At 35.0% G+C, this 12,941-nt stretch overlaps 1 protein-coding gene across 5 annotated transcripts in view; it reads right to left on the reverse strand.

Moving 5' to 3' along the window:
* PIK3CB (phosphatidylinositol-4,5-bisphosphate 3-kinase catalytic subunit beta) overlaps window positions 1-12,941 on the reverse strand; it is a 144,730-nt gene that overhangs the window by 10,428 nt on the left and 121,361 nt on the right. For all 5 annotated transcript variants that reach the window (XM_087824959.1, XM_087824958.1, XM_087824957.1 and 2 more), the window contains 3 exons: window positions 12,011-12,189; window positions 10,787-10,896; window positions 9,236-9,314 (listed from right to left, as the gene is read on the reverse strand). In XM_087824959.1, the coding sequence (XP_087681085.1) occupies window positions 9,236-9,314; window positions 10,787-10,896; window positions 12,011-12,189 (368 nt within the window). The remainder of the gene's footprint in view (window positions 1-9,235; window positions 9,315-10,786; window positions 10,897-12,010; window positions 12,190-12,941) is intronic.

Here is a 12,941-nt window from a genome sequence, read left to right on the forward strand (position 1 = left end):
CTCTACATGTTCAAGAAGATTGAAATTGTATCAAGCATCTTCTCGAACCACAATGGCATCAAATTAGATCAACTATAACAAACACACTAAAAAACATTCAAACACATGGAGGCTAAATAGTATGTTATTAAACAATGAATGGGTTACCAAAGAGATCAAGAAAGAAATCAAAAACTTCCTGGAATTAAATGAAAATGAATTCACAACAACCTCAAATCTATGGGACACAATGAAAGCAGTCCTGAGAGGGAAGTTCATAGCACTGCAGGCCTACCTCAAAAAACAAGAAAAACTTCTAATAGAATCTCTAACCCTACAACTTAAAGATTTAGAAAGAGAACAACAAGAAAAGCCCAAAGTAAATAGAAATAATAAAGATCAGAGCAAACAATCCAATTAAAAAATGGGCAAAGGACCTAAGTAGATACTTCTCCAAAGAGGACATACAGTTGGCCAAGAGACATGAAAAAATGCTCAAAGTCACTAATCATCAGAGAGATGCAAATTAAAACCACAATGAGTTATCACTTCACACTTGTCAGAATGGCTACCATCAACAAATCAACGAACTACAAGTGCTGGCAAGGGTGTGGAGAAAAGGACACCCTAGTACGTTGCTGGTGGGAATGCAGACTGGTGCAGCCACTATGGAAAACAGTATAGAATGTCCTCAAAAAATTAAAAATTGAACTGCCATTTGACTGAGTCATCTCACTTCTAGGAATATATACTAAGAAACCTGAAACACCAATCGGAAAGAACTTATGCACCCCTATGTTCACAGTAGCGCAATTTACAGTAGCTAAGATCTGGAAACAGCCCAAGGGCCCATCAGTAGATGAGTGGATAAAAAAGCTGTGGGACATTTACACCATCCAATACTATGCAGCTGTAAAAAAAAGGATCTCTTACCCTTTGGGACAGCATGGATGGAACTGGAGAGTATTATGCTAAGCAAAACAAGCCAGTCAGAGAAAGGTAAGTACCACATGTTCTTACTCATATGTGGAATATAATAAACAAAATAAACTGATGAACAAAATAGATCCAGAGACATAGAAGCATGGAACAGACTAAAGGAATCTCAGAGGGAAGGCCGGGGTGGGGGAGTGGGTGGGGGGAGATTAATCAAAGAATTTATATGCCTATCTGCACAACCTATGGACACAGACATGGGTATGGGGAAGGCCTGGGGGTGGGGTGGAGGCAAGGTGGAGGAGGTCAATGGGGAGAAAAGGGAGACATCTGTAAGGCTTTCAATAAAGATAAATTTTTTTTAAAAAAGATAGGTATTTCATATTAGTTTAGTTAATGGCAACTCCATCCTTCCAGGTGTTCAGGCCCATAGCCTTAAGGTCATCTTTGGCTCTCTCTCTCATGCCCAACATTTACCTATCTTGAATATGTATACAGAGTCCAAATACTTCTCTGCCTCCATCATTCCTTCTGCTACCACCCTAGTCTAAGTCACCATTAACCCTTAATTATTGAACAATTTCCTAATTAGTCTCCTTGCTTCCAGATCATAGTATATTTTAGATGTGACAGCAATATAATCCATTTACAATATACTCATATCATGTCACTCTCCTGATCGAACTGTCTGCAAAGACTTCCTACCTTACAGTGAAAGCCAGTATGTTTGCCATAACCTACAAAGCCTTCAATCTACTCCCCCTTGCTCAACTTTGTTCAGATTACACTGGCTTCCTTGCTATTCCTCAGATACATCAGGCACAATACTCCCTCATTCCTTTACAAGTATTATTTTCTCTGCCTGGATCATTCTTCCCCAAGACATTCACATGGCTTACTACCATGCCTTTTGGAAATCTTTGCTGAAACGTCACCATCTCAGTGAGAAATTCCTGGATCATGCTATTTAAAATAGCAACACTACCTGTGGCACAATACTTGCTATTTCTTCCCTGCTTTATTTTCCTCTATAGCCCTCAACAATCTCCAACATCCTGTACATTTTATTTATTAGTTTATTGTCTGTCTCCACTGTTAGGGTTTAAATTCCATCAGGCAGTGATGCTTTGTTCACTGCAGTATCCTCAGTGCCTGAAAATGTGCCTGACACAAAGCAGGCACTCAATAAATATTCTGAATGAATAAACATTTAATAACAAAATCCCTATAAGGTAAGTTATCAATTTTACAAACAAGAAATAATTTGCAAAAAGTCATACATTTAACTAAGTAAAAGATCCAATGCTTAAAACTGTCTGTGTGGCTCTAAAACCTTACACAGTCTTTTTAACCTTACACAGTCTCCAGTGTCACTGAGTATATATAAGAAGCTTCTAAGGCTCCTTCTTGTGCAATATAATTTTTGCCACATTGATAGGTAGCACTTTGCTTTAATTTGTATTTCTATAATCCCCAGTGAAAATTAAAAATTGCTCAGCTCTCTTTTAGCCATTTTAAAAAGAATTTATTTTGTGAATTAGCTATTTAAATACTTTGCTTATTTATTAGGGTTTTACATATTTTCCTTAGTGATTTATATTAGTTCTTTAGATATATTTATAATATCCTTTTCTCATTCCAGTTGTAAACAATTTCTCCAGTTTTCTAAAAACTGTATTATCACTAGAGCAATTCCAAAATGAAATGAGGTATCTTGGAAAGTTCAAATAAAAGTCAAGTAACTACAGAAAATGCAATGAATGGATTCAATAAGTTTTTGGGTGCAGCTACATGCCAAGCATTGTGTTAGCTGCTGGTGATACAGAAATGAGCAAAAATACCAGCATCTCATCCAGACAAACTACAAATGCACAATGTACTACATTTGATCTCTGCATGAATGAGAAGTGCCACAAGAACATGCCAAGAGTTAAGTTAAGATCTCTGTGAAGAGGAAAGTCAGCATGGTTGGAGGAGAATGCAAGGGAAGCACAAAAGCAAGGTGAGGACAAGAAATAATCAGTGTTGGGAAGACCATGCAGGATTCTATAGGCCACGTAAAAACTTCTGTCATTCTCCTCAATGCACTGAAAAAACCTTTGAAGAACATTATGAGAGGGAGGAAGAGAGAGAGAGAAAGAGAGAGAGAGAGAGAGAGTGTGTGTGTGTGTATGTGTGTGTGTAAGTTGGGGGGATTCTGTGTTAGTGCATGTAACAATCAGATAAAAGAGGAAAGTTTTATTAAGTAGTTCCTAAATTTCTTTCCACACAACAATTCAATTAGTTTATGCCTCTTTAAGCACTTTCTTAGTTCTAGCAAAATAAGGATGAGACCAGAAGTGTCAAAGTACATGCTGGCAGTCTGATATACCAATAGACTACTTTATATTTGCATTATTAATTTACTTCTTTTAAGAATTTACCCCTCAATAAGAAAGGTAGTTATGGTTCATGAAAGGTTTTTACCAATACCCTTATCCTTATCATGACACAACACATGTGAAGTAAGCTCTGCCCGATTAAAGTGCACTTTGGCTCACTTTCCTGCATCTCCTCCCACCCCACTTGCAGCCAAACTGGGCAAAAGTCCAACAACTTCCTCTTCAAAAGCAGGCAATGATGAAAGCATTCAGTGTCTTGAGGATGGAACACTCACAATAGGAAGGAAAAAACATCCTTGTCTGAAAGACAGTTTGACAGAAGTCAAGCTGGGGACAAACCCTGACCATCTTACATGGGCCTCCTTTGCACTCAACTTCTACACTTCTTATAAAGGCCATGAAAACAATTAGCAACATTTACCTTCCTTTTTCAGACTCTCTGACCCAAGGAGTAATTTGTTACCTTTCCACTAAAGCAACAATTAAAAAATGAGATAAATCCTACAATGGGGAGGTAGCTCCATAACCCTACTCTGAATGGATATGTAAAAAGTTTTTCTCTGGCCTTGACTCTGACACATTGACCCAAGTCTGAATGGGTCAATGAAGACATTGAAGCCCCATGTCTTTAAAGAAGGAAAGTATAACAACTTTACCTAATGACTGCATTAATTCCATCTTCTTCCTTCATCATTCTGAGACTACTGATACCAGTGTTATTCAAGTACTGTTATGTAGCTCTCTTAAAGGGGAAGTAAACCCCATTAGTGCAACTCAGATATAAGTCACAATGAAGACAACGATCCAAAATTTAATGTCACATGTAACAAAGGCCTGATAGATATAAATGTAGAAAACATATTGGACTTGACAGAAAAGGATAACTGCCTATTATTTGTTGAGCAAAGGAGGTCAGGGTGTTCTAACACACTGATAGCTTACAATTGTTCCAATTTGAAATAAACGATGCCAAAAGAGTATTTTGAGACATCAGGGAAAAATGAAAATGAGGAATATGCACTTCGGTTCAAGCTAAAATGGCACTGTTACAAGTACTAAAATATTCTGATCAAAATAGTACTATATAGAAGGTACATTAGATTTTAGTTTAAACTTAAAACAGTGTGTGCTACGTGACCCAGTTTAACCTGAACAGCTGGCCAAAAGAAAAACAAACACAATAGAAACACTGGAGCACATATATTTATAGAAACAGTAAAAAATGTTTAGTGAGGAAAAGGTACTAGCTTGAAAATGAACTCAAAAGAATTAAAGTCCTGCATATTTTTTTAAACATGGGGTCAGAGTACAAAAAGTCAGCAAAGATCTCACTAGACAGACAAGTTCCTTTTTCTTGTTAGACACACACTGCTTCCCATCAGGCATACACCAGGTTTATTTCTAGCACTGTCCCACATGTGGCTGTCTCCCTTTGCCTGAAGTCACAAAACTTCATATGATGCTTTACATTTGAATAGAATGGAAAATGAAAACTAAGAGAAAAGGATTTGGTTAGGGTTTTCAATTAGGCTGATGGAACTAAGGGCATAGTCTTTAGCTCAGCTGTTTATAACTAAATAAGACTCATCATATGGTCTGAATCTGCTCTTAGCAAAAGGAGACCACTGTGTATTTACATGCTAACCTTGAAAAGAATCAATAAGTTACTAGCCTAAGCCTGAAAAGTTTCCCCCATTTTTTATGGCATGAGTCACGTAAAAACATTTTTATCAGGGTTTACTGTTTTTGGAAGGGTCTGTAAAGTTTTGCTGGAATGAGCCAGATAGTAAATATTTCAGGTGCTGCAGACTATTAGGTCACTACTCAATTCTACAATTAACAGCATAAAAGTTGCCACAGACTATCTGCAAACAAATGGGTTGTGGCTGTGTGCCAATAAAACTTTATTTTTTTTTAAAGCCTGCCAAAATTCCTCTGGGTATATGTTCCTCAGGTGGAGTTTAGCACAATTACCATTCCTTTCATCTATGCAGTATTTCTTACGAGTGAATGGTTGACCAAAAACTTATCTATTCAAAACTACTAATTCCATTTTTACACAGCTGTATTAGAAATCTCTAATTTAAAAGAAAAACACTATCATTTATGGTGTTCAAAAGGTCTTGTTCAGATGAAACTATAATCCCTCTTCCTCCTAATTCCAATCACATCTATGGGTCTCATGAAAGGAACAACACCCATAGCAAATTGTTCTTTCTACCTCAACAGCACTGCAAAAGTTTACTATGGAGGGATCCAAGAATAGAAAACTCTTTCTTTTAAAAAAAAAAAAAAAATCAATGGAAAAAATACACATATTTTGGGAACCAGAACACTTGGAAAAACAGGGTTACTAGATATATCTTACCATAATTGTTTTCTCACTTACACTGGTAAAATAATAGAAACCCATCAAGTTTAGAGTCTGAGAGAACTGGATTTGAATCTGGCTCTACTAATTAATATTCTTTTAACTTTTGACAAATTGTTTAAAATCCTCTGAGTCTTAATTTTCTCTTCAGTTAAAAAAGAAAAAACATAGAGCTGTGACAACTACATGGCATTACATAAGTGAAGAACCTAATACAATGCCTAGTTCAGGCAATAAACAGCAACTGTTTTAAGTTTGTAAAAATTAAAATTAAAATAGAACATAATTCAAACTTAAAAAATTAATCAGAAAATACTTATAATCTTGCAGAGATAATGGCAATCACAAGTACAATTATTTCCAGCCTTCTTGTGGACTAAGTTGCCGTAGACACTAAAACACAGCAAAAAATGACGGAGAGTCAAAAATGGTTTTACAGTTATGGTTCACAAACAAAGAAAATGAAATCTCTAGGTCCCAGAAATAGAGATTATTCATAATAGTTGCTCAGGAAGTTACTGACTTGGTTGATATTTTAATGCTCATGAGAAAAGAGAGATGGTCTTAAGCCCATGAGATGCAGAATCTGGCCCCGAGATCCTACACAAAGTGAGGACTCTGAAAGGGTTATCAAGTGTGTGAGAAGGGAAATACAAAATGTCTGCTCACTGACTAGAGGATGTGGTATGAAAGTCTGCTATCTACCCTGGGCACTAGGTGGGCAATAAAAACGTTTCATGAAAGTACAAAAACTGAAGCCTTCCCACATACTCATGAGATCCAAACATAAACTACCTATAAGGTATGAGAGCCTAAAAGCAAAGAGTTATCATAAAAACTGGTTGGTTGTGTGCAAAAGACTTGGGGAATAGGACAAACCAAACACAAACTCATTTTGGGGGGAAACTTTCACACCCAGGGAGCAAAGTACCCTCATAAAAAATAATAATGAATTCAAAACCAAATATTAAATGCATAAGATTAAGCAGATAAATGAAAGGGTGACATCCCAAGAGATAATACAAAACAGTATGAGATTTTAAAAGGATGAAAAGACATGAAATTAAAAAAAAAGGATAAGAAAAGTATATTTTAAAACAAAAAGACCAGGCATACAAAAACAAAATCAAATACAACTCCTACATAAAAAGAGTCATTAAGTAAACACACTACATTGAATACACAATAAATTAGACAATGTTGAAAAGATAATTAGTGAACTGGAAGAAAGAATAAAAGAAACTACAAAGAATGTCACATAAAGATAACAGGTGGAAAATAGAAAAGATAGGTAAAGAAGCAGGCAGGACAGAACAGGATAGTGCAACATACATCTATTATAACTACAGAAGAAGAATGAGAGTGGGAGAACTGTGTTGTTAAAGAATATGAATACATTTTTGTAGAAATTAAAAGGTATGACTTTCTTTGACTGAAAAGATATAATAAGAAAGGGGAAGAAAAAATCCATACACTGACAAAATGTAGTAAAACTGCAGACACCAAAGGCAAAGAGAATTTTTTTCTGCAATGGGGTAAAAATAGAAAAGAAAAATTATTTAGACTGATCCGTAGACTTAAAAATTAACAGCAGAGGTAAGAACACAATTGAATAATGTCTTCAAGGTCTCTAAAGAAAGCTGTCAATTTAGATTTTTAAAATTCTATAACCAGGTGATGTCAGCAAAAACAGGAAGTTAATGACCTCTGAAAAATCCACTCTTCCATAAAGCAACAAGACACTGCCAAAAAATTGTCAGAGTCAACTATTTCAGTAATATGAAAAAATACAAGAAAGGCTTTCAGCAATCTGGGGAGTGTTACTGAAGAAAACGGCTGAATCTCAGTTGTGTTCTACCATAACCTATTCCAATATCCGCACACTTCCCAGGTCTGCAATAGACTAGATAATGAACAGCCCACAATCATGGTGAAAACAGTAATTGGGAAGCCACTCGAGGGGGCAAAATGCAGCTGGAGCTTCTTCAAAGCCCCATTTCTACAGAATTGTCATTCTTTTGAACTCTCTAGTGTTTCCCAGGAAGATCCCCACTCTCAATTCTTTTTCTTTGACCTGACTCAGACCTCATCTAGTGTGAACTGCCTTTTGCCTGGGAGTGTTTAAAAACTGTATGGACCTATATTATATCACGAAACATGCTTAATATTTTTTTCTCCTTGATTAAAAGAGATTACCATTATAGAAAACTAGACATTCACAAAGGTGGGGGGATCATCTGTAATCCCATCACCAGAAATAACTATTACCATTTTAGTTTCTGTCAGAATTTCAGTGTCATTGTTCAGTGAATTTTTAACACGGTTGAAATAATTTTATAAAAATACGTTTGCATCAAATACTTCATTTGATATTTGAAGGTAAGCACTTTCTCCAAATTGTTAGCAATTCTCTATAAATAATATTTTAAAAATATTTGAGATATTTGGTCATACTGGAAAAGCTAATAATTTTTTAAACCTTTATTCTACTATTGAGCAAATGTTCAAAAGGGTGGTCCAATTTGTAAATTTGTAAATAAAGCAAGGATAAATATCTTTGTGCATAAATCTGTCCACATTCCTAATTTTAAAGTAAGTTCTGGAAATACTGGATACAGAGTATAAATAAACTTGCTACACAGAGGTTTATATTAATTTACAGTGGCATATAAAAATACTTGCATTTTCGTTGCATCAACAGTGTCCTAGACTAGATTATCATTTAACAAAATCTTTGCTAGGAAATCAATGCTATCCAATTATTCTTGTAATTTGTACTTTTACATTGGAACTGACGGTGTTCACATAATTATTATTAGTTTACTTATTTTATATCTTGTATGAATAGCCTTTTTACATCTTTTCTCCATATATTTATTTTTATAAGCTCTTAAAATACTTAGGATTATTATCTCCCATCTTGTTCATTATGAATGTAATACCCAGTGTGAGACCTGACTTTTCATTTTCTTCGGTGACATTCAAATCTTATATTTTTATGTAAATATATCAACATTTTGTTTGCTATTATCTTCATCTGCTTTTTACCTTAGAATATCTGATAATAATTAAACTTAAAATCCGTATGTTTCTTTTTTTCTGTTGCTGTAAATCTTTCCTGCTCACTGTCCACCACTAATAATGGTGGCAAGCTAAAAATCCTAAAAGTTCACCTAAACTCTTTCTCTTGGGAAGGCAGAGAAATCAATGTTAGTAGGCGAAAAGGACAATTCTTTCTCTGGCCTTGTCACTCCATAACCACCAGTGAATCCTCCTGAGAGCAACTTCAAAACTAGAAATCAAATCATGACTCCTGCTGTCTGCCCAGGCTTTACAGGAAGTAAACCTATTCCTCCTTTCTGAATTCACCATCACATGTATAGTTTTACAACTGATAAGGTTTAAATAAAATAATGTATTTGAGAGTATACTATAAGCTGTAAAATGATATATAAATATTATTATGAAAAAGTTAATAACAACAGGAGGGAAGGACTCAACAAATTTTTTAAATTTTGCTGTGGAAGGAATGTGTCATGAGACAAAAATAATTCACTAGAAATCTCACCGAAGATCCAGACCGGCTTCTTTCCAGAGTAAATCCATTAAGCGCAGCATTTGGAGTGTCAACATATCCTGTCGTAAATCTAAGGGAAAAACCCTGCATTATTACAAATGCTTTCCATTTTATGACTGCTAACATTAATTCAAGATTAGCTAATTCAGCCAGAATTAACTAAAACTACTGACAAATGCTGTGGTAATTTTTCCCCCAAAATTTTAACATTGACTATATTCATTATGCTAAATATTAGGTTTGCTGGTGTGTCCCTGTAATGCTATTTCAGAAAAAAGGGGGAAAAGGGGAATATCTGTAATAATTTCAACAAGAGATAAATTTTTAAAAAAAGAAATTAAGTATAAAATTATTTTTAATTGTTTACCATGTGTAAGCTACTACACTAATTGTATGGAGCTATAATACAGTTGGAACACAGTAATGCTACTATATTAAAGCATCCACACAATTCACACTGCAAATTTTTTTCCTTTTTTAATTTTAAGGAGGCACAGGAAGTTCTTAGAAATTACATAAGTAATAATTGCACGATGGGTTAACAAAACACTAATAGTTGATTTTATTTATGATGTCCAGGGGTAATTTTCAGGTAACAGAGGCTGTGAAAATAGTGACTTCTACATAATGATATTCATGTGGTCAGGTGATGTTAAATATCTGGCAAAACACTACAAGTTATTTTAAAAACAGTTGTAAGCACATACTATGTTAAACACATTTACTTCTTATCTCACTTAATTCCTTTTAATAACTCTGCCATATAGATGCTGTAATACTCATGGACATGAAGAATCTGAAGCTCAATGAATTTTGCATGACTTGCCTATAGTCACACAACTAGTAAGTGGTAGCAGTTATGACTGCCTTCGGGTTTGTGTGATTACTTCAGAGGCATTTCCTTTATAAAGTTTGGGTCAGTAAAGTTTTTTTGTTTGTTTTAAAGATTTTTACAAAATTCATTTCTAGAGACAGAGGGAGGGAGAGGAGAGAGAGAGAGAGAAATATCGATGTGAGAGTGAACCACTGATAGGATGCCTCCTGCACGGCCCCTACTGGGGATTGGGCCCGAAATCCAGGCATGTGCCCTGATGGGAAGGGAAACCAGCAACCTGTAGATGCACAGGATGACACCCAACCAACTCAGGCACACTGGCCAGGGCTCAGTAGGTATTCTAAAAAACAAAACTATGGCAGCAATATCAAAATTGCTATCACTGAAGTAAGATGTATGAATATATTATTGGAAATAATCTGTTGTATTTCACAAGCTTTTTACCAAAGGAATAGACAGACTTTGTATTTTGTAGGGAAAAAAGGGAAGGTTTATTAGAACAATGTATGTAAGTAAGCTGTAGAAGTTAATTTCCAAAAGAGAAAAAAAGATGTAGGACATGCTGAATTCAACCTTATGACCAATGATACCAAGCTCTTTTGGCTGTCACTTATTACACATTTACACATCACCTTTCAGATAAAGCAAACTAACAACAAATGAAGAAATACTAAGGAATTTGGCACTGTAAAAACCTCAGTACATACCATCACCATTTTTAAAAATCACTCCGACTGAATCCTCACCAAATACCTTGTTGTTGTACACCAACCACAAAGGCTTCATTTTAGAATCCATGTATTTACACTTTTCAACACTGAAATCAAACAAGGGGAAAATTAGCCCACTTCAATATAAAGATATGGCAGTATTATAATTTTGCTGTGATATACGAGGCTCAGGAGAACCCTTCACCTGTTCTAGTCTGCAGAAGTCAGAACCAGAACATTTCCTCTTGGTAAAAAAGTAAGCTGGATGACAGTCTTGGATTGGCATGTAGTGATGCCAGATGGACTGGACTAAAAACCCAGGTATGCCCTTCTTACTACCTGCATTTAAAATTTCTCCTTTTCTTTCCTTATTCTTCCTGAACTTCATATTGTTATGTAAAGCCAATAACAACATATTATTAAATTAAAATAGAATTATTAAAAGTTCATCCTTGATTTCTGAAAAAGGAATCAATTTTGAATACTGACATACTGAATACATATTATTACTTTTCCATTATTACTCCTGTAGAGAATTTAAAAAATGAGACATAATTTTCCAAATTTACTCAAGATCTCATTTTTGAAATAGGAAAGTTAATTAGTAAATAATTTTAAAATAAGTTAACTATTAAATGATGGGTGCCAACGTTTTACTTCCAGAGGATTTTCAACTTTTAGAAACCAGTAATAGAAAACAAATTTAATTACATACAGTTGAAAGGAAATTAACTTGTAACAACTTTCACTAACCCCACAGGTAAATTCAGTTAGCAGACATACATCCTATTGAACACAAGAATAACCTTCAAGGACTTTTAAGACTTCCCTTCTTTAATTATACAGTGGTACCTCGGTTTTCAAATGTAATCCATTCCGGAAGACCATTCGAGTTCTGAAACGTTCGAAAACCGAGGGATCAACAGCTGACAGCGAGGCCTCAGGATCTTGCACTCAGCAGAAGTCGTGTGGCATGTTCAACTTCTGAGGCATGTTCGAAAACCGAAGCATTTACGTCTGGATTTATGGCGTTCGTAAACCCAAACATGTAAACCAAAATGTTTGTCAACGGAGACATTCGAAAACCGAGGTACCACTGTATTCCACTTATTGGAGCTAACATCTGGCCCTATTCCTCCTTTAAAGCAGTCACTTAGAAATCCTTTCTTTATTGCTATTTTCATGTAAGATTCACTTAGCACAACACAGATTGTCACTTACTAGAGTTCTGAGAGGATGACACATGGATTCAGAGGTGATTGCAGGTCAGAGAGGGCTTCTCGGTAAGCATTCTGTTTTAAACAAGTGTGCATGGCCTCTTTCCCTTTGGCTCTGTTTAACTTCATTGCATTCAGTTTGATTAAACTATTTAAAGTTTTTAATTTATTGAGTGCTTCAACCTGAAAAATAAGTTCCCCCACCACTATAATTCATTCATGGTTAAAAACAATATAAAGTACTATTAATATAATTTGGTCATATTAATCAGTAACCAAACACACACACACACCGACCAGCTAATGTAAAAACAGTACTTGGCTTACGACAAACAGATACAACAGTATAAAAAACCTTACTTTTATCACTTGTTACTTAAAGCACCACTTTTCAAACTTTTCTTTCTTAAACAGAATCTTATAAATTAGAGAAAACTAAAGGAACATAGATTGTGGATAAGAAGTATGAAACTTAAACTATACAGAACTCTCTAGCTCACTAAGTAACAGAATCTGAAACACAACTAATCTGAACCACTCCATTTGCCAACTCCATAGTATAAGAGGAAAATTTATATACAAGTAACCCTGGGGTTCCTGATATTCAACCTTACTATCTACTTCTTGTCATCATCTTATAGGACGTCTTCTCAGTATATTCTCTCTTCCCATTAAGAGTAAGTTAAAATGGATTTTTTGTGTAATAGATAAGAATATAGACAGGCACAGTGTTTGTTGTCCAAGTCTAAATTGTTTTTATAATGAGGTAATTGGCTATCAAAGCCTATACAAATAAAAAAAAAGCTTATGCAAGTAGTACAAGGTGAATCAACAATGGCTAAATTAATCAAAACTACTATGTTTAGAAGTCAACTTTAATAACTGAGGGTCTTTCCATGTCATATTATGTAAAATTCCAGAAGACAGCCTTGGCC

Source organism: Miniopterus natalensis, chromosome 15 (genome assembly GCF_054644295.1).
Source record: "Miniopterus natalensis isolate mMinNat1 chromosome 15, mMinNat1.hap1, whole genome shotgun sequence".
In the NCBI taxonomy this organism is placed as follows: Eukaryota; Metazoa; Chordata; class Mammalia; order Chiroptera; family Miniopteridae; genus Miniopterus; species Miniopterus natalensis.